Source organism: Microcaecilia unicolor, chromosome 2 (assembly GCF_901765095.1).
Source record: "Microcaecilia unicolor chromosome 2, aMicUni1.1, whole genome shotgun sequence".
NCBI classification, from domain to species: Eukaryota; Metazoa; Chordata; class Amphibia; order Gymnophiona; family Siphonopidae; genus Microcaecilia; species Microcaecilia unicolor.
The window spans coordinates 188,342,808-188,369,282 of record NC_044032.1 but is presented as its reverse complement, the minus strand read 5'-3'; the positions used below and the strand labels follow the sequence as shown (position 1 = coordinate 188,369,282).

The following is a 26,475-nucleotide window of genomic DNA, read 5'->3' as shown; positions in this document are numbered from 1 at the left end:
CAGCTTGGCAGGCTGCCTCCTTAATGACTGGCTAAGTCACCAGCTAAGAGCGCTGCTAAAGTTACATGCTAATCCAGGAGAGGGAGTGGACAGACCCAAGCAGATCATGGTTGAAAGATCAGCCTGATGGACCCAGGAGCAGAGGTGTTCAGAGCTCAAAGGCAGAGTACCTGGAGTCCTGCTGCCTGCAAGGAGAGAGTGTACTTCAGGATGCTGAGTGGGATCTGTATTGTGGGTGCACCCCATATTACCATCTGAGGAGACCTAGTGATAAGGTGCTGGAGACCTACCTCCCAGATACATCCCACATACCCAGACTAGGGGCAATTTTTTTTGTTGTTGTTCTATTTACTCTCTTTCCTCAAACTTGTCTCCATCCTGGAAAGATATGCTGATACTGGTAGTTTCTGCTGGAAGTACCAGGATGTTGGGAGTCTGTTTTACAACTATTTTGCAGACATACAGGAAGAAGAGAGTCTGATGTGCCCAACCTGTAACCCAGGAAGAAAGGAGAAGGATTGGAAGAAATGGCTAGAAGTGCTTTAGGACTAAGTACACAGAAACATTTCTCTTGAGATCTGAATGATGTTGCTCTTGATTTCTTTTTCTTAGTTGGACTATTTTATATAAATACAACACTTTTATTGGTGATCCCAAATAAAGATACTCTTGGTGCCCACATACCTCTTAAGATTTTTTGTCTTTTATTTTACATCAGCTTAAACACTGAGGTCTTTGCCTCCCCATATGTTTTTTGCTGTTTGTCCTCCCTGTGGTTTAAATCCAAGGACCCATTTGGAACTACCTTCACCCCCTCATGAGTGGTCCACTACATGATGCTTGTCAGCCATTGCCTCTACCCTGACAGGGAATAGTGTAACTAATAACCTTGGCAGGACAAGGACTCTACCATTTTCCAGGGATCCTCTGCCAGGATTATCATCTGAATGGAGTTTTGGAAATTTAACTATTCCCCTTCACACTGAGGTTTCTTCCTTAGGTGGTATTTTGGACAACCAGTGAAGCCCCTTATTAAGAAGATGTTTGCTGCAGTATTCTGCCAGTTCTTGTTTCAAAGGCATAAGCTGTTTTTGGAGAGTTTGAGCAGTTCTTCAGGCTACAAAATGACCCTTTACCGCAGCTCTGTTTATCTTGGGTTGCTCGCGGTATCCAGCTGAGCAGATTGGTGGGCCTTTTTCATGTTTAGCTTCTATTACATACTATGTTAACCAGATCACTGTATTTTCAGTCTATGTGTCTGTGCTATAATTCTAACATGCAGGGCAGGTGTAACCACCAGACAAACTAAGTAGTTGCCTGCATAGGAGCCGGCTCTGTGGCTGCTGTGGGTACTTTAGCACCCCCAATATTGAGAAAAGTCCTTGTATATGTCCAGGGAGAGATTATTTTCATTGGGCTTAGCACCGCCAATAGTTTTGAAAAGTTGGCTCCCATGGTTGCCTAGAGTGGTAAGGAGCAGCTGCATTCAAGGCATAAGAATAGATCCTAACAGCCACACAAATACAAAGAACCATCAGCTTCTACTTTTACCCACAGGGAGGGTGGGAAATTTCAAACAGGCCATTTACCTGGACAAATTGTTTTTAGAAATTATCCTCATTGTGTAGATAAGTGTGATGTCCCTTTTGCAACTACTACTACTACTTAACATTTCTAAAGCACTACAAGGGTTACGCAGCGCTGTACAATTTAACATAGAAGGACAGTCCCTGCTCAAAGAGCTTACAATCTAAAGGACACGTGAACAGTGAGTCTGATAGGGGCGGTCAAATTGCACAGGATTGTTCTGCGATTGACGATGTCTGAGTAATCATGATCATTGAGTTTAACAAAATATTGGAGAAAGAAGGACTAATTGATGAAGGGGGGGGGGGAGGTAGGGGAACAAAACCCTTGTACTGGTCCTTCTAAGATTTGAATCGGTGTATGCTCAAACCTAAAAGTTAATGAAGCTGGATGACTCACTGAAGCTAAAGGAATGAAGTTTTCTCCAGAGCAAGGAGCTAGAGAGCACCCAAGAGTCATCCCAAAGCAAGCCCTGGAACTACATGGAAAATAACATTTTAAATAAGAACTACTGAGGGTATCATGGTGTACTGTTTTTGCATTACATATTGCTGGAGAATATTTTCTTCCAAACACTTTTGAAGCAAGATAGATACTAAACAGTAACTTAATTTGTAAAGGAAGTTTAGATTTGTAGAGGCAACACTTAAAATATTCCAATGGACACATCACAGTCAGCACCTGACAGTCTGCCTCATGTATCGTTGTTTAGCAAATACCTGAAAAAGGTGCAGCTGAACTCTGAAAGTCATTGACAGAAATAAAATTTTAAAAAACTTTCAGAATTAAAAACGGATCCTTTTCTGTTCAAATGTTAAGTCACTTCCAACAAACTTCTACTCCTTGTGATCTTGGGCAAGTCACTTAACCCTCCATTGCCTCTGGTACACACTTAGATTGTGAACCCTCCTGGGACAGAGAAATATCCTGAATGTAACTCACCTTGAGCTACTACTGAAAAAGGTGTGAGCAAAATATATAAATAATAAATTAATAAATAAATTCATCAGGCAGTCTCAAAAACTATACCTCTGAAATGACTTCCCTATGAATGAAACGTTTTCTCCCACAGGACAGAGTCATGCTTCAGGTGTGTGTTTCCGAGAATGTGGCGACATCTTGTGGCAAGATCATGCATATGATGTTTTCTTTGTCTAGTGCTCTGTTTCTGGTCTTCCGGTATGACACTGATTTCAGCAGCAGAGGCTTATTTTCTCGTAATTCTGAATGCTCGGTTGTCATCAAGAGCATCTTCAAAAAAAACCCCATTCCAGCATGGATTTTGAACAGGAGTGGACTTTTTTTGTTTGTTTCTGTTAATTTACATTTGATGAGTGTGCCGATGGTTTTTAAAGTATTTGGCACAGTGTTTGACAATGTCACGGCCAGGGACAGACTGTATTTCTATTTGTTTTAATTTGATGCTGCAAATTCAGGAGAGAGTGGTTTAGTTGGCCTGAGTGGCAGAGTAGAGGTATCTGGTGTGTGCATCAGCTTTCTTAGGATGGGAGTCTTTAGACTGTTGATGAGGTCAAAAATGAGTTTGGTTTGGAGGCTAGGCATTATTATCAATGGTTGCAAGAGAGGCATTGTCTGCAGTGCGCCAATTTGATTATGCTGGCAGTGAGTAGGGATTCAGAGTTTGAGGATTTAGTATTTATATTTAAATCTTTTTTATTGACTGAAAGTTCAATACATATAAACCAAAAACATCAACTTGAACACTAATCTAGTATAAGAACATCAGTCAGCACTTCACAGTCAATTAAATTTCTTTTTATCCCCAGACACCCCAACCCCGTTTCTTATCCCTCTGCTTTAAATCTGTTTATATTTAACTCGTTGTAGTTGATATTAACAGAGACCACACATACTATTTCAGAACGTATAGTAATTAACAATCTTATATCGTGGAATTATCAAGTTTCGCTTCACTTTCCACCATGAACCATAGTGTAACTCTTTAATCCATAGTTAACCCCTTTCTCCTGCCTTTCCTAGTTATCAAACCCTCCCTCCCTACCCTCCCTTCCCTTCAAAATCTAGGATATTTTCAGACAGTCTGAATACAAGCTGTTGTCACTAGAAGTTCAACAGGTACAGTGGGGGAAATAAGTATTTGATCCCTTGCTGATTTTGTAAGTTTGCCCACTGACAAAGACATGAGCAGCCCATAATTGAAGGGTAGGTTATTGGTAACAGTGAGAGATAGCACATCACAAATTAAATCCGGAAAATCACATTGTAGAAAGTATATGAATTTATTTGCATTCTGCAGAGGGAAATAAGTATTTGATCCCCCACCAACCAGTAAGAGATCTGGCCCCTACAGACCAGGTAGATGCTCCAAATCAACTCGTTACCTGCATGACAGACAGCTGTCGGCAATGGTCACCTGTATGAAAGACACCTGTCCACAGACTCAGTGAATCAGTCAGACTCTAACCTCTACAAAATGGCCAAGAGCAAGGAGCTGTCTAAGGATGTCAGGGACAAGATCATACACCTGCACAAGGCTGGAATGGGCTACAAAACCATCAGTAAGACGCTGGGCGAGAAGGAGACAACTGTTGGTGCCATAGTAAGAAAATGGAAGAAGTACAAAATGACTGTCAATCGACAAAGATCTGGGGCTCCACGCAAAATCTCACCTCGTGGGGTATCCTTGATCATGAGGAAGGTTAGAAATCAGCCTACAACTACAAGGGGGGAACTTGTCAATGATCTCAAGGCAGCTGGGACCACTGTCACCACGAAAACCATTGGTAACACATTACGACATAACGGATTGCAATCCTGCAGTGCCCGCAAGGTCCCCCTGCTCCGGAAGGCACATGTGACGGCCCGTCTGAAGTTTGCCAGTGAACACCTGGATGATGCCGAGAGTGATTGGAAGAAGGTGCTGTGGTCAGATGAGACAAAAATTGAGCTCTTTACTATTGGGCATCACAGCTTAAACAAATAGCGGTATGGGGAAAGGTAGACCTATCATCAATAACAAAATTGGAGCAGATCTTTGTTCGAGAAGGGGTATTGGAGGGACTGTTATGGGCCCAGATACCGGACAATACATATAAGGGGCTTACCCTAAACCCATTTGTATCACATCTCTTAGAATTATGGGGCACTCTAAAATATAGGCTTAGGGGATCTAGGACTAAATCCACATTCGCCTGGATCGTACAGGACCCGGGTTTCCCAGCTGGGATTCAGGGTGGAGTGTTTAAAACATGGTTCCATAAAGGGCTGATTAGATTCCGAGACCTGTTGACAGAAGAGGGGATTAAACCCTTTGCAGAATTGCAGGAGGCCTATGAATTACCACCATCAGATATCTACGCATATATGCAAGTAAAACACTATATAACTTCTACAAGGTGGATTAAAGATAAATTAGTAGAAAAGGAAAAGCTGGAAGACATATGGGGGAAGATCGATTTATGGGGAAAGGGAATATCTAGGCTTTATGATCATATAAGAGGGTCACAATTCATAAAACATCAATATATGCTGACCTGGGAGAGGGATCTGAAACAGGAACTGGCAGACTCTGAGTGGAGAAGAGTATGCAGAGAGGTTAAAAAAGCCTCGGTATGTGTGTTATTGAAAGAAAATGCATATAAAGTACTAAGTAGATGGTACTATACGCCGGAGAGAGTAAAGGCAATGTTCCCAGAAGCCTCAGATATATGCTGGCGATGCAAGGAGGAAAAAGGCACTTTTTATCATATATGGTGGGAGTGTGCGCTTATACAGAAATTTTGGGAGGGAGTTACGGGATTATTGACAGAGGCCCTAGACACTAATTTCCCATATGATCCAAAATGGTGCTTATTGGGGTGGGGGAACCAGAAAGGAGAAAAATGGGGACAAAGGATTAAGAGGTTAGGCCTCGCGGCTGCAAAATCCATAGTAGCGGCATTCTGGAAACAAGACAAGGGACCTACACTACATAACTGGATTGGGAAGGTTAAAGGATTAATGGGGATGGAGGAGTTGACAGATAAACGGAGGGGGAGGTTTAATGCCCAGGCTAAAGAATGGTCACAACTTGATCGGATAGTGGGGAAAGAACTGTAAGGGGGGGAGATACAAGGAGGGGAACTAGGGGATGAAAGAGACTAAGGAAACGGGAGTGGGGGGGAGGGGGGGGGAAATAGGGTGGGGGGGGGGGAAAAATGGAGGAGGCATAGGAGGAGACATTCTTTATTATATGTATGTTGATATTCTGAGGTTCAGAGACAGGAATGATTGTTGTTACCAGAATGCGGTATGAGACACTGTAATGTAATTTTCATAAGGTTTGTTTAATAAACTTTACAAAATTTAAAAAAATTGAGCTCTTTGGCATGAACTCAACTCGCCGTGTTTGGAGGAAGAGAAATGCTGCCTATGACCCAAAGAACACCGTCCCCACTGTCAAGCATGGAGGTGGAAATGTTATGTTTTGGGGGTGTTTCTCTGCTAAGGGCACAGGACTACTTCACCGCATCAATGGGAGAATGGGTGGGGCCATGTACCGTACAATTCTGAGTGACAACCTCCTTCCCTCCGCCAGGGCCTTAAAAATGGGTCGTGGCTGGGTCTTCCAGCACGACAATGACCCAAAACATACAGCCAAGGCAACAAAGGAGTGGCTCAGGAAGAAGCACATTAGGGTCATGGAGAGGCCTAGCCAGTCACCAGACCTTAATCCCATTGAAAACTTATGGAGGGAGCTGAAGCTGCGAGTTGCCAAGCGACAGCCCAGAACTCTTAATGATTTAGAGATGATCTGCAAAGAGGAGTGGACCAAAATTCCTCCTGACATGTGTGCAAACCTCATCATCGACTACAGAAGACGTCTGACCGCTGTGCTTGCCAACAAGGGTTTTGCCACCAAGTATTAGGTCTTGTTTGCCAGAGGGATTAAATACTTATTTCCCTCTGCAGAATGCAAATAAATTCATATACTTTCCACAATGTGATTTTCCGGATTTAATTTGTGATGTGCTATCTCTCACTGTTACCAATAACCTACCCTTCAATTATGGGCTGCTCATGTCTTTGTCAGTGGGCAAACTTACAAAATCAGCAAGGGATCAAATACTTATTTCCCCCACTGTAACTCTTTGAAGCATGTGGTAATGTCTGTATAAATGGGTTCCATTTCTTTAAGAATTGCTGCAAGTCTGATTCTGGCTTGCCTTGACACATCTGTCTTTCCAAACGCATTAAAGCCACCATTTTCATTCTCCACACCTGTACTAAGGGACCATCTGGAGAAAGCCAATCTACAAGAATTGATGCCTTCGCTATGACTATGGCCCGGTTTATGAATGCAATGCAGCCTCCCGGAACCGGGGCTGTCACCTCAGGATTACCAAATAGCAGCAACGGGGAATATCGCCAATCTATAGCCCACAATTTAGAGACTTGTCTCAAAATGATCTTCCAAAATTCCTCCACCTGTGCACAACGCCAGAACATATGCCCCAAAGTCGCTCCCTCCTTCCCACACTTGGGGCATTCTCCATCTGGGGAGGCTCCCATGTGAAACGCTCGCCGTGGGGGAATGTGTAGTCTGAGGGCAAACCGATATTGCATCTCCCAATGTGCTGATAGTAAGGAGGATCGCTGGATTGTCAGGACATGTCTTTTGAACATGTCAGACGTTACTGTAATATTCAAGTCAATCTCCCATTCCCCAGCGTATTTATCATAGTCCAATTCCAGTTTATGATCTTTGATGTGTCTGTGATGGTATTTCAAAGGTACTTTCTGTTGAGAGTTGAATGAGAATGCCTCCGCCACTTCCACTTGGACATCTTCTGTTAGGTCTTCCCATTCCAGGCTAGACACATAATGTTGTAACTGCCAATAGTGAAAATAATCTTTCGGAGTTATCAGCTTTGACTTTTGAAGATCTGTAGGTGATTTTAGTTTCCCTTCCTCTGTTAGTATTTGTTGAAGATAAATTATTCCTTGGTCTTCCCAGCGTTTAAACATCGTGTATAAATCTCCTGGAGGGAAGTCTGGATTCCCCTTCAATGTCAAGTATGGAGTAGTTTTATAAGAGAATTGATGCATTCTGCAAATCCACTTCCAGGTTTTTTGTGCAGTCTGTAGAATGTTAGTGGCCGTCAAAACTGGGAATGCTCTCTTACCCAAACCATGAAGGGCACTACTAAAGTGAAGGGGTTTTAATAAGTTTTTCTCCATTTGAGTCGCTGAAAAATCTGATGTGTTACGGAACCAGTCATTGATGTGTCTCATTGCACAGGCCACCGTCATATGCCGCATGCTCAGCACTCCCATTCCCCCATATTCTTTTGGTATCTCCATCACTGTCTGAGGCAGTCGCGGTCTTCTCCCCTGCCAGAGGTATTTTCTTAACATTGCATTCAACTGCTTTTCATCTTTACTAGAAAGGTACAATGGCAAAACTTGAAAGATATACAGCCAGCGTGGGACTATCATCATGTTATACAACGCTATGCGTCCTGCGAGAGAGAGAGGTAGCCCCTGCCAATGACCCAGCCTTGTTGCTGTTTCAGTCAGCAGTTTTTGAATATTCAGATTATAGAGTTGGGACAAGTCGCTCGGGATCTGCACCCCCAGATACTTGATGGTTCCTGCCGCTCTGCGTAATGGGAATTTAAATCTCTGCATATCATCGGGGCTGGTCTGGATGTGCATAACACTAGATTTCTCTAGATTGACTTTAAAGCCTGATAGTTTACCAAATTGGGAGACCCTGCTTATCAGCACACTCAGTGACGTTGTTGGATTAGAGGTCATTATCAATAAGTCGTCTGCAAACGCTAACGCTTTCACAGTCTCTCCCCCTACCACTACCCCAGCTATCTCCCTTTCTCGTTTCAGGCTCCTCAGCAGGGGTTCTATCGAAAGGAGGAAGAGGGCCGGAGATAATGGACAGCCCTGCCTCGTGCCCCTTGCTATAGAAAATTGAGTTGTTCTTAAACCATTGATCAGTACTGCAGCTGTGGGGCCAGAGTATAATGATTGAATCGCCTGATATGCCCATCCCTTGACACCTATGTGTTGTAGCACTGCAAACATGTACTCCCATTCCACTCTGTCGAACGCCTTCTCAGCATCCAGACTCACCAAGATTGCCTTTGTTTCTGTACAACTACATTGTCCCATTGCCATGAGTAGGCGCCTCACATTTACTGCGGAGTGCCTATTTCGTACAAAACCCACTTGCTCTGGTTCTATTAATGCCGGTAACACTCTCTGAATTCTGTTCGCTAGAAGCTTGGCCATGATTTTTGTATCCACATTGATTAGTGATATGGGCCTATAGGAGTCTGCCTGAGTTTCTTTTCTTCCTGGCTTTAAAAGTAATGTGATTAACGCTTCATTAGCATAAATTGGGAATTCTCCCAGTTCCACCACCTCTTCATAATATGAGAGAAGAGGTCTTATTATTTGCTGGTTTAACATTTGGTAGAATGCACTAGAGAACCCATCAGGCCCCGGAGCCGAGTGTTTAGGCAACGTTTTAATTATATCCTGTAGTTCCTTCCCTGTTATTGGTGAATTAAGTTCCTCTAACTCTATCTCTCCTAGCTTGGTTAGCCCTGCCCGCTCTAGATATTGATTAATAGAGTCTGTAGAGTGGGGCATTGGCGTAGAGTATAAGTCTTGATAAAAATCTCGAAACACCTTCGCTACCTTGTCTCTTTGGTTTTGAATATGGCCCTCCTTGTCCTTGACCGCCATTATTACTCTGCTTCCTCCCCAAGTTTTTATTACGCGTGCTAACATGCCTCCCGATTTGTTCCCAAAGCGTTGTAACCGATATTTCCTACGTATTAATGCCCTAGAGGCTCGGTCCTGTAGGAGGGAATCTAACGCTATTCTTGCTGACTGCATTTGCTCTTTGAAGAATGTATTGGGATTATTAATGTACCTACGCTTTGCTTTTTGGAGTCTTTTTTCTAGGTTGGTGATTGCTCTAGTGGTTCGCCTTTCTCTTTTAGCTGTGAAGGCTATAATTGCCCCTCTTAATACTGCTTTAGCTGCTTGCCAAAACAAGGATGGCTGGCTTTTGTGGGCTGCATTAAATTTTTCATATTCCTCCCAGCTATCTTGTATATATCGTTTAAATTCAGTGTCTGCGGCTAAGTATGTTGGAAAGCGCCAACCCGCCCCGACTCCAGATAATTCTGGATCTGTCAAGTCTATCCATGTCATCGCGTGATCTGAGACCTCTTCTGGCCCTATTACTGCGTCTGCTACCATATGAAACATATTTTGATCTACAAGAATGTAATCTATCCTTGACCAGCTGCCATGTGCCCGTGACAAGTGAGTATAGTCTCGTGAGTCTGGATGAAGAGTCCGCCACGTATCCACCAAATTTAGTGATTGCATGAATTGTGGAAGGGCTCTCGATCTCATACCTCCCCTGTTGGCCCGTCTAGGTGCTGAGCAATCTAATGTTGGATCTGCTACGAGGTTAAAGTCTCCCATTATAATTAGGGGGATAGCTCTGCGAATGAGACATCGCCGGGCCACCCGCTCATAGAATGATTTGTCAAATAGATTTGGCCCATACAGTGCTACCAGCATATATTCTCGATGTTGAATCCATAGATGAATCATCAGATATCTCCCCTGAGAATCTCTTTCTATAACTTCCGATTTGGCCACTAATCCCTTGCGGATCAGAATAGCTATTCCTTTACTCCTCCCCTCAGCTGGAATCGCATGGACTTCTCCTACCCACGCCCGCTTCAGTTTCTGATGTTCTTCTGTATTGAGACGGGTTTCCTGCAAGCAGGCTACATCTGCTCTATGTTTTTTAAGGGCTGCTAGAATTTTTGTTCTTTTAATTGGGGATGAAATACCTCCCACATTCCAAGTGAGGAACCTAACTAAATTGCGCTTAGTCATTACTATGTCCAGTTGTCGTGTAGCGGTGAAATTTTTTTTTTGGTAAGGAACCCCGGGGCCCAGCTCCACCCGTGTTCCTTCCTATCTAACCACATGGCTCCAGTGATCTGTTCTGTTACCCTTCCCCTTTCTATGTGTCCAACAGCGTGTTGTTCTCTATTTGCGTCCCAGAAAGTCTTGCACTTTACTTTCCTTCCCATCCCCCCCTCTCTCCCGCCCCCCCTCCCCTCCCCCCCCTGTCCCCCTTGACTCCAACCTTGCACTCCCCTCTCTTATCTTAGATCAGGTGTGCTGAGTCAACGATGGTAGGGTCTCCTCCCTCCCCCCTCCACACTTGCCATATATAGTAGCTCACATTTCAAACTTGTTCATCTCTCTCTGCAGGAAAAACACAGCGTTGTAAATTACTTCATATAGTACTTACTATTCAACATTTAGCTATTCAACCAACGTTCTGGCGTCCAACTTAGACTTAACTTTAGATTACTGAGTTTCTAGCTCTCAAAGAGTTATGCTATGTTCTTCAACTGTTGTTTCCCCCCTGTTCAGAGTTTTTATGATCCTGGAATTGTAGTGCTTCTTGAGCTTCTTTTGGAGAGCCAAAGGATCTCCAAGTGCCGTCCATGTTGATTTTTAATTGCGCTGGATATAGTAGCAAAAACCGTTGGTTCCTCTCTGCAAGTTGTCTGCAAATCGGGGTAAAAGCTTTCCTGCGTTCCTGTAACGCCTGAGAATAGTCTTGGAACACTTTAATACTGACTCCATCCAGATTTAAGGAATCCCATTTTAATCGTGCTCCCCTTAGAATTTCTTCTTTATGTACAAAATTATGTACTTTAACAATCACTGCTCTTGGTCGAGTTCCATTATTAAGTCTTTTCCCCAATCTGTGAGCTCTTTCCAGGCAGAGTGGGCCCATGCTGTCAGAAAGGGCAAATTCTGATTTTAGCCAGCGTTCTAATTGTTCCGCCAGAGACCGATCCGGTATCGACTCCGGGATACCTATAAGTCTCAAGTTGGATCTTCGAGATCTATTTTCAAGATCATCCATTTTCATTGCCTGTGCTTTCAATTCTTTTTGTATCTCTTGCAACGACGCCACAGCGCTAACTGCGGCGTCCTCCGCTTCCGACACACGTGCTTCAAGTTCGCCCGTTCTTTTTGTTGTTTCACCAAGTTTCGTTTCTACGCTTGTTAGCCTTTCAGCAATCTGGGTTAGTTGCGGTTCCAAAGCGGATTTTACCGCTTCTGTGAGCTGCTCGAGTTGAGCCTGGTGGAACCTTGGCGTCGAGTCTGACGCAGGGCTCGGCGCCATCTTGTTTTCGCCGACCCCTCGCTGCTTCTCTGGCTCTTTTTTTGTTGTTTTCCCCGTCATCGCTCTAGTTTCGCGGATGATATAAGAGTCCATGTGTCTTAATTTTGTTTCCGATTACGTTCCTTCGTTTTTCAGCAAGTCAATCCCGTTTGTGGAGGGTTCGAGGGAGGGAGAACCCGAGAGCGAAAAGGAATGCGACCTCTTCCCTCAGCCCATCACGTGACTCTCCAGGATTTAGTATTTAAAGAGTGGAGGAGTAGCCTAGTGGTTAGTGCAGTGGACTTTGATCCTGGGGAACTGGGTTCAATTCCCACTGCAGCTCCTTGTGACTCTGGGCAAGTCACTTAACTCTCCATTGCCCCAGGTACAAAATAAGTACCTGTATGTATGTAAACCACTTTGAATGTAGTTGCAAAATACCACAGAAAGGTGGTATATCAAGTCCCATTTCCCCTTTCCCTAAAGATTGTTGGAATGGCTAAAAGGGTGTCTGCAATATATAGAATGGTTAAGCTTAAGAAAATGTTTAGGTGCAGAGCACTGGAATATGTCTGGGAGAATTTTCTGATTCCTTGTGGGAATATTTTTGTATCCGAGTATGTAGGTCGTCCTTGTCAGCTTCAATTACACATTTACTCTTCTGTGTAGCTCACAGAGCGCACTGGACCCCTTTAAGGGTGCCAAAGTTGTCTGAGGATAAACCTGAAGCCAGGTTTCTCACAAGTGTGTTGCAGGATCCATGTTTCATATGTTGCTTGACTTTCTAATTTGAAGCAGTTTTGGAATCAGGTTCAGTATGCATTTGGTAGACAGGTTGAGCTTAAGCACAGGATTGTGATTTTGAGATCAGCTGCCTTGCCTCATGATCTGCAGGGGTGGGGGGGGAGGAGATAGAGCTAAGTTGTTTGTTTCAATATGCTTCTGGTAATTGTTTTTCAATCTTGTCTGAATAGAAAAGTAATTGTGAGTTGAGTAGGACTGGGTGGTGGAACTCGGCCCCATTTGATACTTAGTCAAGTTAGCAATGTTAAGTTAGCAATGTGTAGTTTCCATGTCATCTCAGTATTGTATTACTATGTCACAGGGGAGGGGAGGGAGTTTCCAAATTATGAGCTGTTGCTGTTTCTGTATTGTATTTTAAAGTCAACAAAAATATTGAACTAAAAAACATGAACTTATATAGATATTCAGAGTCAATTCAATAATGGACGCTAAAACACAGGCTCCCAAAATTTGTGCACTCAGCTAATATTCTGTAATAGCACATTTTTGCACCAAACCTGTGATAAAACACTCCTGCACCCAACTTTAGGTATGACCACTTATGCCATGTCTCTGACTGGTGTAAATGGTCCCACCATTTTATAAACAGCTGGAGAATCTGAAGGTGAACAAAGCTTTGAGGCTGGAAGGGATATATCCCAGGATACTGAAGGAGCTCAGAGAGGTCCTGGCGGGACCTCTTAAAGATTTATTTAATAGAGCTTTAGAGACAGGAGAGGTTCCACGAGATTGGAGACGAGCAGATACGGTCCCTCTTCACAAAAGTGGAGACAGGGAAGAAGTGGAAAACTACAGACTGGTAAAGTCTCACATCGGTGGCAGGGGCGTAGCTACGGGTGGGCCTGGATGGGCCCAGGCCCACCCAATCTCGGTTTAGGCCCACCCAGTTTCTCTGAGCCACCAATTGGCGCCGATCTTCTAGGCGCCGGTTAAGCACAGCTTTTCAGTTCAGCTCCACGAGCCTGCAGCGTGCGCATTGTCCTACCTCGTTTTTTTTGCAGTGCTCGGGTCCGGATCAGCTGACTGCATCGCGGCTGCTAATGCCGCTGCTGCCATAGTGGTTTGTCTGCACTCTGCAGCTACTCTCACCGGTGCCTGCTGCCCTGCCCCTCGAGGCCCCTCCCTCCCCCGCAAATTGAATGCGACTCGTCGAGCCCGATCTCTTTCAACTGTGCCTGTGTACCGCTGCCAGCACTGAGCTCCTCCTAGGACCCGTCCCAAATCTGGGTCAGATCCTAGGAGGATCTCAGCACTGGCAGCGGAACACAGGCACAGTTGGGAGAGACCGGGTCCGACAAGCCGCATTCACGCTGCGGGGGGGAGGGGGCGCTTGGGGGACAGGGCAGAAGACACCGGTGAAAGCAGCACGATGCTGTGTCACTTCAGCCTCAGATGGGCCTCAGCACTCCCCCGCGGGACGGTGTAAAGCCTGGGAAGATCCCGAGTATCCCGCTGTATCCGTTTTTTTATCTTTTGCCCTCCCCCGCTGCCTCAAACAGGGCCAAGTACAGGATCCAGCCCAGTCTGCAGTGCTCTGCTCCACGTGCATAACTATAGTTGTTTGAGACACCAACGTTCAAGCCCAGGTAAAAACAAATGTTTTAATTTTCATTATGTGTAATGCAGGACTGTTGCTGGGTTTCAGGGTGGGGATAGGCTCAGTGCCCAGGTTAAAATAAAATTTAAAAAAAGGTTGTAGATTTCATGTTGGTGTGGATGGTCTCTTTTTTAATTTTAACCTGGGCACTGCAGAGCCTATCCCCACCTAGAAACCCACCAACATTAAATACAAAAACGTTAAAAAAATTATTTTAACCTGGGCTTGGGTACTGCAGAGCCCAGGATTAAAAAAAAAAAAGTTTTGTATTAATGTAGGTGGGTTTCTGGGTGGAGGTGGGCTCTGGCATGCGCAGGACATTAAAATACAAAATGTTTTAGATTTAATGCTAGTGTGCTTTAAGGTGGGGTGGGGTGGGGTGGGGTGGGGTGGGGTGGGGTGGGGTGAGATTAGGAAGGGCAGGGGAGATGCAAGACGGGGGATGGGTAGGGCTTAGGACAGGGCTGATGTTGGGCTTCAGGGAGGGGTGGGGGTAGGGTAGGGCTATTGCCTAGCTACAGGATGGCTAGTGGATATCTTGTCATATGTTCAGGTGCCATTATAGTAGACTTGCGTCTGGTCAAGTTTAAGATACGGGATAATGTAACTATATAAAAATATTTTTTTTCTATTAAGTATGTATGTGGTTTATGTTGATGCAGGGCAGCTTATTTTATCATCCTCACTTTAATATTCCCTTATCTGTTGTTTGTCCTGTTTGTCCTAATTAGATTGTAAGCTCTGTCGAGCAGGGACTGTCTCTTCATGTTCAAGTGTACAGCACTGCGTACGTCTAGTAGCGCTTTAGAAATAAGTAGTAGTAGTGGTGGGCAGACTACTTAGAAATTCATGATCAAATGCATTCTAAGGCATTATTTTGTAGTATTCTAAGAAACACTACTCAAACTTACATACATAGTGCCCACCCATATTAGCTCTGGGCCCACCCAAAATGTCAGGTCTGGCTACGCCACTGATCGGTGGTAGGAAAAATAATGGAGTCGCTGCTGAAAGAACGGATAGTTAACTTTCTAGAAGCCGAAAGGTTACAGGACCCGAGGCAACATGGCTTTCTTTACCAAAGGAAAATCCTGCCAAATGAATCTTATTGATTTTTTTTGACTGGGTGACCAAAGAACTGGATGAGGGACGTGCGCTAGATGTAATCTACTTGGACTTCAGCAAAACCTTTGATACGGTCCCCCACAGAAGACTCGTGAATAAGCTGAAAGGGTTGAACTTAGGACCGAAAGTGGTGAACTGGATAAGAAACTGGTTGACTGACAGGTGGTAGAGGGTGGTGGGAAATGGAATACGCTCGGAGGAAAGGAAGGTGAGCAGTGGAGTTCCTCAGGGGGAAAGTGCTGGGGCCTATTCTGTTTAATATATTTGTGGGAGATATTGCTGAAGGGTTGGAAGGAAAAGTGTGCCTTTTTGCGGATGACACAAAAATAGCCAATAGCCACTCAAAGAACGCATTACTTTTAAAGTATGCGCATTAGTCCACAAAATCATTCACGGTGAAGCCCCAGCCTACATGTCTGACTTAATAGACTTACCACCCAGAAACGCTAAAAGATCATCCCGAACTTTCCTCAACCTCCACTTCCCTAATTGCAAAGGCATAAAATACAAGACACTGCACGCATCAACCTTTTCTTACATGAGCACTCAATTCTGGAATACATTGTCACGCAACCTGAGAATGATCTACGAACTAACCAACTTCCGCAAACTATTGAAGACTCATAGTTTTGATAAAATTTACTCGAAGGATCAAAACACATGAAGTCCACACTCATTTCAGGAATGCATCAATACATTCACTTCTGAATTCTTATCCCCCATAATTCTACCACACTCATACCTTCATTCACAGAAAAAATGTATACCGAATATTCTCTTGCTAATGTTTGTTGCCCTATCAGTTTCCCGTTGTCTCTCTCCACTGTTCCATTATTCTTTTCCTCTGTTCTTACTCCCTTAACGATATTTTGACTTTGTCTTGCATAACTCCTCACAATGTAACCAATAACCGAGTTGTAACAAATCGTATTCCATCATTTACAATGTATTGTAAGCCACACTGAACCCGCAAATAGGTGGGAAAATGTGGGATACAAATGCAATAAATAAATAAATAGATAGAGTGGATATCCTGGAGGGAGTAGAAATGATGAGAAGGGATCTCCGAACGTTAGAAGAATGGTCTAGGGTCTGGCAGTTAAAATTTAATAACCACATTTCTGGGTATCCTATAAAGGTCGGTTTCTAATATCACAATTGATGAACTGTTACAGAAACCACAAACTGTTTTAACATATTACCATTATATTGTTTTGTTGCTGAATGCTATAAGTAGGTTGGAGGAAGGGTGTGCAATGATGTTAGCAAGGTGTTTATATACATCTCAAACCTTTGGGTCATTGTAATACACCAAAAAAACTGAGCACACATTAATATTATATAAGAAAATTTTTTTCATTTTTATTTTTATTATTTTTTTTGATGGTAATATGTTAAAACAGTTTGTGGTTTCTGTAACAGTTCATCAGTTAAACTTTAATGCCAAGAAGTGTAGAGTGATGCACTTGGGGTGCAGAAACCCAAAAGAGAGATACCGGATAGGAGGGGAGAGATTAGTAAGCTCGACTCAGGAGAGAGAGACCTTGGGGTGTTGGTGTCGGAGGATCTGAAGGTGAAGAAACAATGCGACAAGGCGATGGCCGTTGCCAGAAGGATGCTAGGCTGCTTAGAGAGGGGCATAACCAGCAAAAGAAAGGAGGTGTTGATGCCCTTCTACAAGCCGTTGGTGAGGCCCCACTTGGAGTATTGTGTTCAGTTTTGGAGGCCATATCTTGCTAAATATGTAAAAGACTGGAAGCAGTGCAAAGAAAGCTACGAAAATGGTATGGGATTTGCGTTGCAAACCGTATGAGGAGAGACTTGCTGACCTGAACATGTTTACCTTGGAGGAAAGGAGAAACAGGGGTGATCTGATACAGACGTTCAAATATTTGAAAGGTATTAATCCGCAAATGAACCTTTTCTGGAGACGGGAAGGCGGTAGAACTAGAGGACATGAATTGAGGTTGAAGGGGGGCAGACTCAGGACTAATGCCAGGAAGTATTTTTCACGGAGAGGGTGGTGGATATGTGGCATGCCCTCCCGCGGGAGGTGGTGGAGATAAAAATGGTAATGGAATTCAAACATGCATGGGATAAACACAAAGGAATCCTGTTTAGAAGGAACGGTTCCGTGGAATCTTAGTGGAGATTGGGTGGTGACGCCGGTAATTGGAAACAAAACGGGAGCTGGACAGACTTCTACGGTCTATGCCCTCATCATGACTGAATAGATAGGGGTGGGCTGGAATGTAAATTTTAAGGGGCTTTGATGTTAGCTTCAAAACTTAGTACAAGAACAGTACTGGGCAGACTTCTACGGTTTGTGCCCTGAGAAAGGCAAGGACAAATCAAACTGAGGTATACATATAAAGTATCACATACCATGTAAAATGAGTTTATGTTGTTGGGCAGACTGGATGGACTTTATCTGTCGTCATTTACTATGTTACTATCACCTAAATGTAGTAGTTGCACCTGGAAATGTGGATATTCCATAAAGTGCATGCAAGAATAGTGGGAATGCCCAGTTTCTTCCCCTGGGGAACACCCTTTTGTAGTTAGAAATGAGATACTTAGAAATACTTAGGTGCCCAGTTATAAATAGTGCCTAAGTGCACTTTCGTGCCTTCCTGCCATTTTGCTCCTGTTATGACGTTTACCTACCATTATCTGCCGTTTTTGCACCTAACATGGTGCTGTAAATAGAATTACCCCCATCAAAGATTATTCTAGAAGGTAAATATCAGTTTAACACATGTTAAGTCAACCATTGTGAATTAAAACATTTCAATGAGTGTTTAAAAAAATATTACTAAACCAAAGTGAAAAGTCTGAACATTGGGGGAGGGGTGGAAGACCAAACGGAAAAATGTTGCTCTGTGTATATCCCTATGTAAGCGTTTGAAGTGCTGTACTCTTAACTGTACTGTCAGATGATAAAGAAGACGCTAGACATAATACCAATTGCACACCAAAGTTGAATAGTGACACTTAAGGGAGGGATTAGTGCCATTAGTTGCATAAGAGCTTGGCGCTGTTCTATAAAGCTGGCACGCAACTTGCACAGTGCATAACCAAAAGTGGGCAATACCTGTGGGCGGAGCATAGGCTTGTCATGGATGTGTCACCATGCGATGTATGCAATATATAGTGCATGGCACACCTAGGCACAGCAACTTATGCCAGCCATTGATTTGGCATAAGTGGCCACACCTATGTTTCAGCGTGCCAAAGCAGTTTTGCGCTTGTATTCTGTAATGGGTTAAGCGTGCCTCAATGCCGTTACAAAATTGATGCTAATTGTGCACCATTCTGGCTTCTTAATGTAAGCACTACTTTATAGTATTACCCCGTAATGAATCCCTGTGCCAAACCGTTTAGTCAAGTGGTTTTCAACCCAGTCCTCGGGGACTACCTAGCCAGTCAGGTTTTCAGGATCCCACAATGACTATGCATGAGAGATATTTGCATGCAGTGGAGGAAGCGCATTCTAATACATCTCATGCATATTCATTGTGGATATCCTGAAAACCCAACTAGCCAGGTGGTCCCCGAGGACTGGGTTCAAAACCACTGATTTAATCTAAAATGGGTATGTGAAGCGATGGGAGTGAGGGAATGAGAGAGGGGCTCAACCACTTTAATTCCCAATGTGTCATGTGCTTTAATGCAGTGGTTCCCAAACCTGGTCCTGGAGGCACCCCAGCCAGTCAGGTTTTCAGGCTATCCATAATGAATATTCATGAGTGGGATTTGCATGCAGTGGAGGCATTGTGGCCTAGTGGTTAGGGTGGTGGACTTTGGTCCTGGGGAACTGAGTTCGATTCCCACTTCAGGCACAGGTAGCTCCTTGTGACTCTGGGCAAGTCACTTAACCCTCCATTACCCCAGGTACAAATAAGTACCTGTATACAATATGTAAGCCGCATTGAGCCTGCCATGAGTGGGAAAGCACAGGGTAGAAATGTAACAAAAATAAAATAAATCTCTCTCATGAATATTTATTGTGGATATCCTGAAAACCTGACTGGCTGGGGTGCCTCCAGGACCAGGTTTGGGAATCACTGGCTTAATGTATTTTTGATGACACAGTTATACTAGTTCAGTGAGCTGGAGTGGCAGACCTGAATAAAATTAACTTGGAAACATAAAGCTATGCTGTGAAGATAACAGTCTAAGGCTGAGGTGCCCAATGTTCTTGGACTGCATCTTGAAATGTTGTGTGTGATCTGTTGTCCAATGTGCTCTTGGCTGACCTGTGTTCTATTACCTTTGTTCCTGCAGTGGCTTAAAAATCCAGGTCCTCAGCATGAGAAGCGGACACTCTTCGGGGACATGGTGTGTTTCTTGTTCATAACGCCGCTCGCCACCATTTCTGGATGGCTTTGTCTGCGAGGGGCAGTCGATCATCTGCAATTTAGTAGCAAGCTGGAAGCCGTCGGCCTCATCGCACTCACTGTTGCACTGTTCACTATTTACCTCTTTTGGACTCTAGTAAGTGTGATGGTGTTTAGTAGCTCAAATAAAAGTGATGCAAGGAGGAAGGACACTAAAGCCTCTGTCTTCTCTATGGGTAGTGCTGCTCTAGTCTCTGGCTGTGAAGGATTTTGATACTAGGGGTGGGAGGAGGAAAGGAAGACCAGCAAAGGCAAGACCTCATGGCACACATGTAAGGATAGGGATGTGCGTTAAAAAATGTAGGGTACTCTAAATCAGTTTAACACATGTTAAGCCAACCAGGGCCACCGAGAGACTGGGCCTGGCCTGGGGCGCCACCCCTGCCTGAGGTTGCCACCGCTCCCCCCCTCCCCCCGAGATCGCTGCAGCCACTGCTCCCCCTCCACCCCCCCCACCCCCCCGAGGTCACCGCTGCTCCCCCCCTCCGTCCACCACCAGGCCGGGCCCCCTGTATTGAAATCGCAGTCTCACCTCCGTGTAAGCAGCGCTGCAGGCAACAGAACACCTCCCTTTGGCTCTCCTTCCCTCCTTCTGTCCCACCCTCACGGAAGTTACGTCAGACGAGGGCGGGACACAGGGAGGGAAGGAGGGCCGAAGGGAGGTGTTCTGCTGCCTACAGCGCTGCTTTCACGGAGGTGAGACTGCAATTTCAATGCAGGGGCAGACAGTCGACGACGGAGGGCGGGTGGGACTGTGGCGCCGGGCCCCCCTTGGAGGCCCGGGCCCGGGGAATTTTGTCCTCCCTGCCCTCCCCCCTCTCAGTGGCTGTGAAGCCAACCAGTATGAACTAAAACATTTTGCATGTTTAAAAAATATTAATAAAACAAACTAAAAAGTCTGAACATTAGGGGGGGGGGGGGAGGAGAGATCAAGCAAACTGAAAAATGTTGCTCTGTGTATCTTTCTATGTAAGCGTTTGAAGTGCTTTACTCTTAACAGTGCTGGCAGATGATAAAGAAGATCCTAGACTTAGTTCACACAACACACTCTCCCTTCCAGTTCTAGCCACAAAACTCGCAAAAGCCAAAATAGTTTCCAGTGTTAGTATGACATTTGCTGAGACATCTGTCCTCCTAGGATCCCTGTGTGCAGCCTTCCAGAGGCGCTCGCTATGCAGCTGCCTGCATTTCAGCTAGCACTTCTTCTAATGTAAATACCCCACTGTGACATTCACAGTCTGCCTTATCCAGATAATGACAATATTCAGTTTGCTAGCCAGGTAAGTTATCTAGCTAACGGATGTATATTACCACTATCCGGATAAGTTCCAGGACTGCCCTGGCTCCATCCACCACCATAGCAGTATCCACATCGTGCAGAGGTGGCTTGTAAAAATAGTCAATGGCACTGTTCAGATGGTCTCTGACTATCCTAGTCAGCAGCTGTTACCTGGATAGCAGGTACTGTTTCCCAAAGAAGTGCTGTACTGAGCCACATATTTTTATTTTAACCACATTAATGTATTTCAATGGAATGTGGCATAAGTGAACAGATTTTATTATCCCAATCTTACTTAAAAGATAACAGTACCAGATTCAAAAAAAGGCAAAATTATATTAATAAAATACAAAACGGATAAAACTTTTCATGGACAGAATCAATGTAAACTTCACTCGCTGCTTAAACTAATCTCTAGATTTGTGATATAGTGATACTAGAGGCCAACCAAATTTCAGTTTCAGATTTGGCACTGAAAGAGATCCAAAATCCAGATTTGGGTTTCAGCTGAAACTGAATCTCTGCCCCAGAAGAGGGCGGGTACTCCCGGAGTGGCTAGCCATAAGACCCTCCCTGGGCCTACATTTGCTTTATACAGCCTGGTGGTCTTGTGGTGTCTTCTGGGCAAGAATGATTCCAGTCACTCCCCACCCCCCCCCCCCCTCCCAGGTTCCTCAGCCGAAATGGCTGACAGGAATTCCCATAGCGGGCTCACAAGACTACCATGGGCGGTCCCCACTGGCCACCTTGGAATTGGAAGCAGCATAAGCAGTAGCAACTCTTGCTCCTGCTTATGCTGCTTCCAATCCCAAGATGGCCACCGGGACCTCCCATGGCAGTCTTAGCAACCATTTCGGCTGCAGAACCTGTGGGGGCAAAAGTGACGGGGGATATAGTACAAAAAGGAGACCACCACCTAACTTAGGGACCCTTTTACCAAGGTGTGCTAAGCTCTAATACAGGCTTAGTGTGCTGAAAAAGGCCTACTTCAGAACACACTAAAGCATCCTGTAGTAATTTCTTTGGTTGTGGGTGCCAATCACATGCTATTTTTTAAAATAGTTTTTTGAGAGGGGGTGTGGCATGAGTGAGGAATGGGCATGGAAGCACCAACTAACTAGTGCATTCACATTAGCACTTGCTAACTGGTTAATGCAGGAGCATTTACCACCTTCTACACAGGAGGCAGCAAGTGTTCCCACATGCTAATAGAAAAATTAGTGAAGGACCGGCACAAATTTAAAAAAGAAAAAGGCCTATTTCATAGCTGTGGTAAAAATGGACTTAGTCTGCAGGAAAATCCCATGTTATCATGTGCTACGCCCATTTTATACCACAAGGAGCCATTTACCTGACTGGAGAGCAAAGTTGAGTTTCCCCCATCTCTATCCAGTGATTTTGCCCATTGTGATTTGTACAGTGCCACAACAAGTCTTGAAACGTGGAAGGACCAGGTCGCCCCTGTCTTTTGTTATGCTTATGCATTAAATCTCTGCCTAGCCTGACACCATTTCTCATCCATACAAATCTAGAAATAGCCTGGTTCGGTTTTGCGGAATAGGAATCCTGTCACTTCAGGAACAGAAACCCTGGTAGAATATTAGTCTTCACTGAATTAATCAAGAGCATGGTGCCTCCTTTAGGCCAGCAAACAAAGGTTTTTAAGAGAGAAACTGAATGTAACCATTGGGTTTGTTCTCTTCTGCAGGTGTCATTTAGGTACCACTGTAGATTATACAGTGAATGGCGTCGAACTAATCAGAGAGTGATACTCCTCAGCCGAAAGTCTGCGAGTCTGCCTTCCACACAGCAAGCCTTGCTGGGCCTGCATTCATTGAAAAGGAACTCCAAGGAGACAATTGTTTGATGTCTTGGGGAGGGGAGGGTCTGCTGCTTCCTGGGCTCTTGCACTAAATGGCACATGCTTTCTGCTGCCCACATCATCCCCCCTGCTGATCCAGAAACTGTTTCTCAAAGGACTGGTGCTTCAGCCCGGAGTCCTGGGTGCTGTAGGAGGCTGTTACTTGCTAACCTTGCAGATACTTTCATTCAGCTGAGACTTTCTGAAGCCTTATGGACACCTGTTTCACACCTGGCACTTGTCATGGCAATTTCAGCCATGCAACTTTTCTTTCTACTGTTAAAATATTAAAAGTATGTTTAATTCACAAGATAAGAGCTTTGTTTTCTTCTGGGATGAGTAAGCATGAGTTGTTGCAGCAGCATTGATCACAGCTTCTGAAAAGGGATTCTTGTGCATTCCCAGCCCTCAGGTTGTCAGGCTAACATCTGAGAAGAGGTGACATCATTAGCTATATTGGCACCCTGCTGTCCCAAGCAGGGGCATAGCCAGACTTCGGTGGGAGGGGGGTCCAGAGCCCGAGGTGAGGGGGCACATTTTAGCTGCCCCCCCAACTTTGCCCACCCTCCTGTCGACAATCCTCTCCACCCCCCCCCCTTCTGCCGCCGGCTACCGTTGCTGGCGGGGGACCCCAACCCCCGCCAGCCGAGGTCCTCTTCTTCTCGCAAAAGGCTTCCTTCTGTTTCTGAAGCAGAAGGAAGCCTTTTGCGAGAAGAAGAGAACCTTGGCTGGCACGGGTTGGGGTCCCCCACCAGCAAAGGCAGGCGACAGCGGGTTGGCGGCGGGAGGGGGGGTCAAGAGGGTCATCGGCAGGGGGGCCCAGGCCCCCCTGGCCCCACGTAGCTACACCACTGGTCCCAAGGCCTCCATCTGTAATCTTAAATCTTTGTATCAAACTCGCAGCACTCAAAGGTGCAGGAAACTAATCAGATGCAGGGATTTTTTAAAGGCTGAGGAGGAGGCGGAGAGAATACTTGCTACTGCCTGAAAGTATATTTAATATTATGTAATGATAATAATGTAAAAACAAAAAGGGTTCGAAGTTTCCACAACAGTTCAACAAAAAAGAAAAAAGTGGAAAAACACAACTTCAAGAGATCAATCCGAGACAAGGGGTGAGATGCTCCAGGAAAAACTTTATTAGGGACCCTACACGGTCCGTGTTTCGGCTTTTAAAAAAGCCTTCATCAGGGGTCGATCAGTAGTTGCACAGAATATACTGACAGACAATGGAGCTCATAAAATGTTGTCTCTGAGTAAAATGAAATAAAAGTATAGCCTCGTCCTGGATGTGTGGAATAATTCTTGGGACAGAGAGGCAGAGACCTACAACATGACTGAGTTTTTGATGTGATCTGCCTACAGCTTTCTTCAAAGAAGTACAGGGGCTGAAGCAGAAAGTTTCACAGTAGAATCAGGTCAGTGCACAGCTCTGCAAAATTAGTGGTCTGAAAATACCCCACCTCCACCCACTATAAGCAATGAGCACACAAATGTGGCAGTAAGCCACAGCTGATCGCTAATTATTGCCCTCCATCTCCATGCCCGAGTGGTGATTGGCTCAGATACTGACTGGAAGGATGACAAAAAAAAAGCAACACACAAAACCCACACCCAAGAGCTGCGGGGGGGGGGGGGGGGGGGGAAGCTGTGCAGCTTTTTACATTGCCTCCCCCTTTCAAACTGATATCCTTGGTGTCTAGCAGCAGCACACCTCTGCCATGACCGACCTCCCTCCCTCCTGGCCCAACCCCCCACAAAAAACATAGTGACCCCTACCTGACTTACCAAAAAAAAAAGTGGTGGCTAGATGGGTCTCTCTCTGACCCCTTTATCTCTAAATGAGGCAGGAGAGATGGCCACATTCCTAGCTCTGGTGCTATCATCTTCGAATTAATGGCACCTGGAATGCACTGAGCAGAGTCAGTCTGCCATAAGGGGAAAATGCTCTTCTATGGCAGATTGGTACCACAACTGCATCACAGAATGCACTGGGCAGGGTGCTGCCATTTTGAAGATGTCAGGGCTGGAGAAAGGAGCAAATGGCCATCACTTTTGCCTCATTTAGAGGTTGGAGGTCTGGGCAGGGTCCAGGCAAGAGGGCTCCCCCTAGAAACCATAGGAATGTTTTTTTTTTTTTTGTCAAGTCACTTGACACAACCGATGATTAATGTTGTAGTCATGGGTGGAGACTATTAGTATTTTTTCTTTTTAATATAGGGGCACTGGTCTCAAGTTAGTGGAGGCAACTAAACTATCATGTCTTCGCATTACTCCAATTTTACTCTATTGAGGGTGGGGGTAGGGAGTTTGGGTAGGAGGCGCAGTAGATTTCTCCCATTATAGACACCAGCACATAGGTCTACAGCTTCTCTGCATTGCTGTGGCTTTGTTAATAGCTTCTTTAACATGTGAGTTAACCTGAGCCCCTTTCTGCATTGTGCACTTTTAACTTGCTCATAATAGACTACTCAGTGCCGTAGCGAGGGCAGCTGACACCTGGGGCGGGTTGCTGCTGCACACCTCCCCCCCCCCCCCCCCCAGTGCAGCACGGCGCACACTCACCCCTCTGGAGCGCACCCGCCCCAAAGTGCGTACTTACGAGGGAAAGCGGCGAGGGATGGGCGGGAGGGCTGAACTGCCCCGAGTACATGTCACTGGGAGCTGCGTCGGCTCCGCTGGTTCTCTGCTCTCTCTGCCCTGGAACAGGAAGTAACCATTTCCGGGGCAGAGGGAGCAGGGAACCAGCGGAGCCGACACCCCCGCAGCGGCGTGCACCCGGGGCAGACCTCCCCACCCATGCCACTGAGACTACTCCTTAATCTCAGGCTGCAGCCTGCAGTTAGGGCTTTAGCTGCTCTTTTGCATTGGGTTGCAGAGATGAAAAGGCCTGGACAGCATAACACTGAGAATTCCAGCAACAACAGTCAAAGAGAATGGCTCCATCAAGACATAGAATGCAGTCAATTCTGTCCCCTTCACTAATAAAGGTCTTACCAGCAGCTGTAAGGTTACTTCTAAACCCTTCACCATTCTAAGGGCTAGAGGATATTGACTTCTAAAGAAATTGCTCCTATTGTTTAAAATTGATGTAAGTGGTAAGGGGAAGTCTTATTTTAATATCCAAACTCCATAATATTTGCAAATTTGGGTTTATGAAAGCTTCTGTTGTGCAATAATTAAAACCAAGTCTCTTGGCGGCCCTGCCTTGGAGAGGTTATCAGCTGTAGCTGCATGTCAAAGGCAAGTTGCTGGTGAAAACAGCAGCATAGAGAAGGCTTTCTAGGAGCCATGCATAAACCTATTTTCTACCGTGGGGGGCATTCCTGGTGGTAATCAGCAGGTTGTACATGGTGGAAGATTATTGCATAGGTAACACATGAGCCCTTACTGCTAAATCAATGGGTGGCATTAAGGGCTCAGGCCATAAATACAGGGGCACTGGTTTTCATGATGCTGCACCTGCCTTTCCCAGCCCAAACCCCTCCCGGTTCCCCCACACGCAGTGGCAAAATGGTCCAGGAAGCATCTAAGTGCCCAAACTTCCACGGGCCACTTTTTGGTGGGCCTTTGGACAAGGGCCCCTGCATGACTTGTTACATGAAGATCTTCTCTTTTTCCATT

At 45.1% G+C, this 26,475-nt stretch overlaps 1 protein-coding gene across 4 annotated transcripts in view; it reads left to right on the top strand.

Annotated features, from left to right (window-relative positions):
* MARCHF3 (membrane associated ring-CH-type finger 3) overlaps positions 1–23,180 on the top strand; it is a 203,206-nt gene extending 180,026 nt beyond the window's left edge. For all 4 annotated transcript variants that reach the window (XM_030193574.1, XM_030193571.1, XM_030193572.1 and 1 more), the window contains exons 4-5: positions 19,599–19,808; positions 22,699–23,180. In XM_030193574.1, the coding sequence (XP_030049434.1) occupies positions 19,599–19,808; positions 22,699–22,857 (369 nt within the window). In that variant the 3' untranslated portion in view covers positions 22,858–23,180. The remainder of the gene's footprint in view (positions 1–19,598; positions 19,809–22,698) is intronic.
* Positions 23,181–26,475: the final 3,295 nt, after the last annotated feature.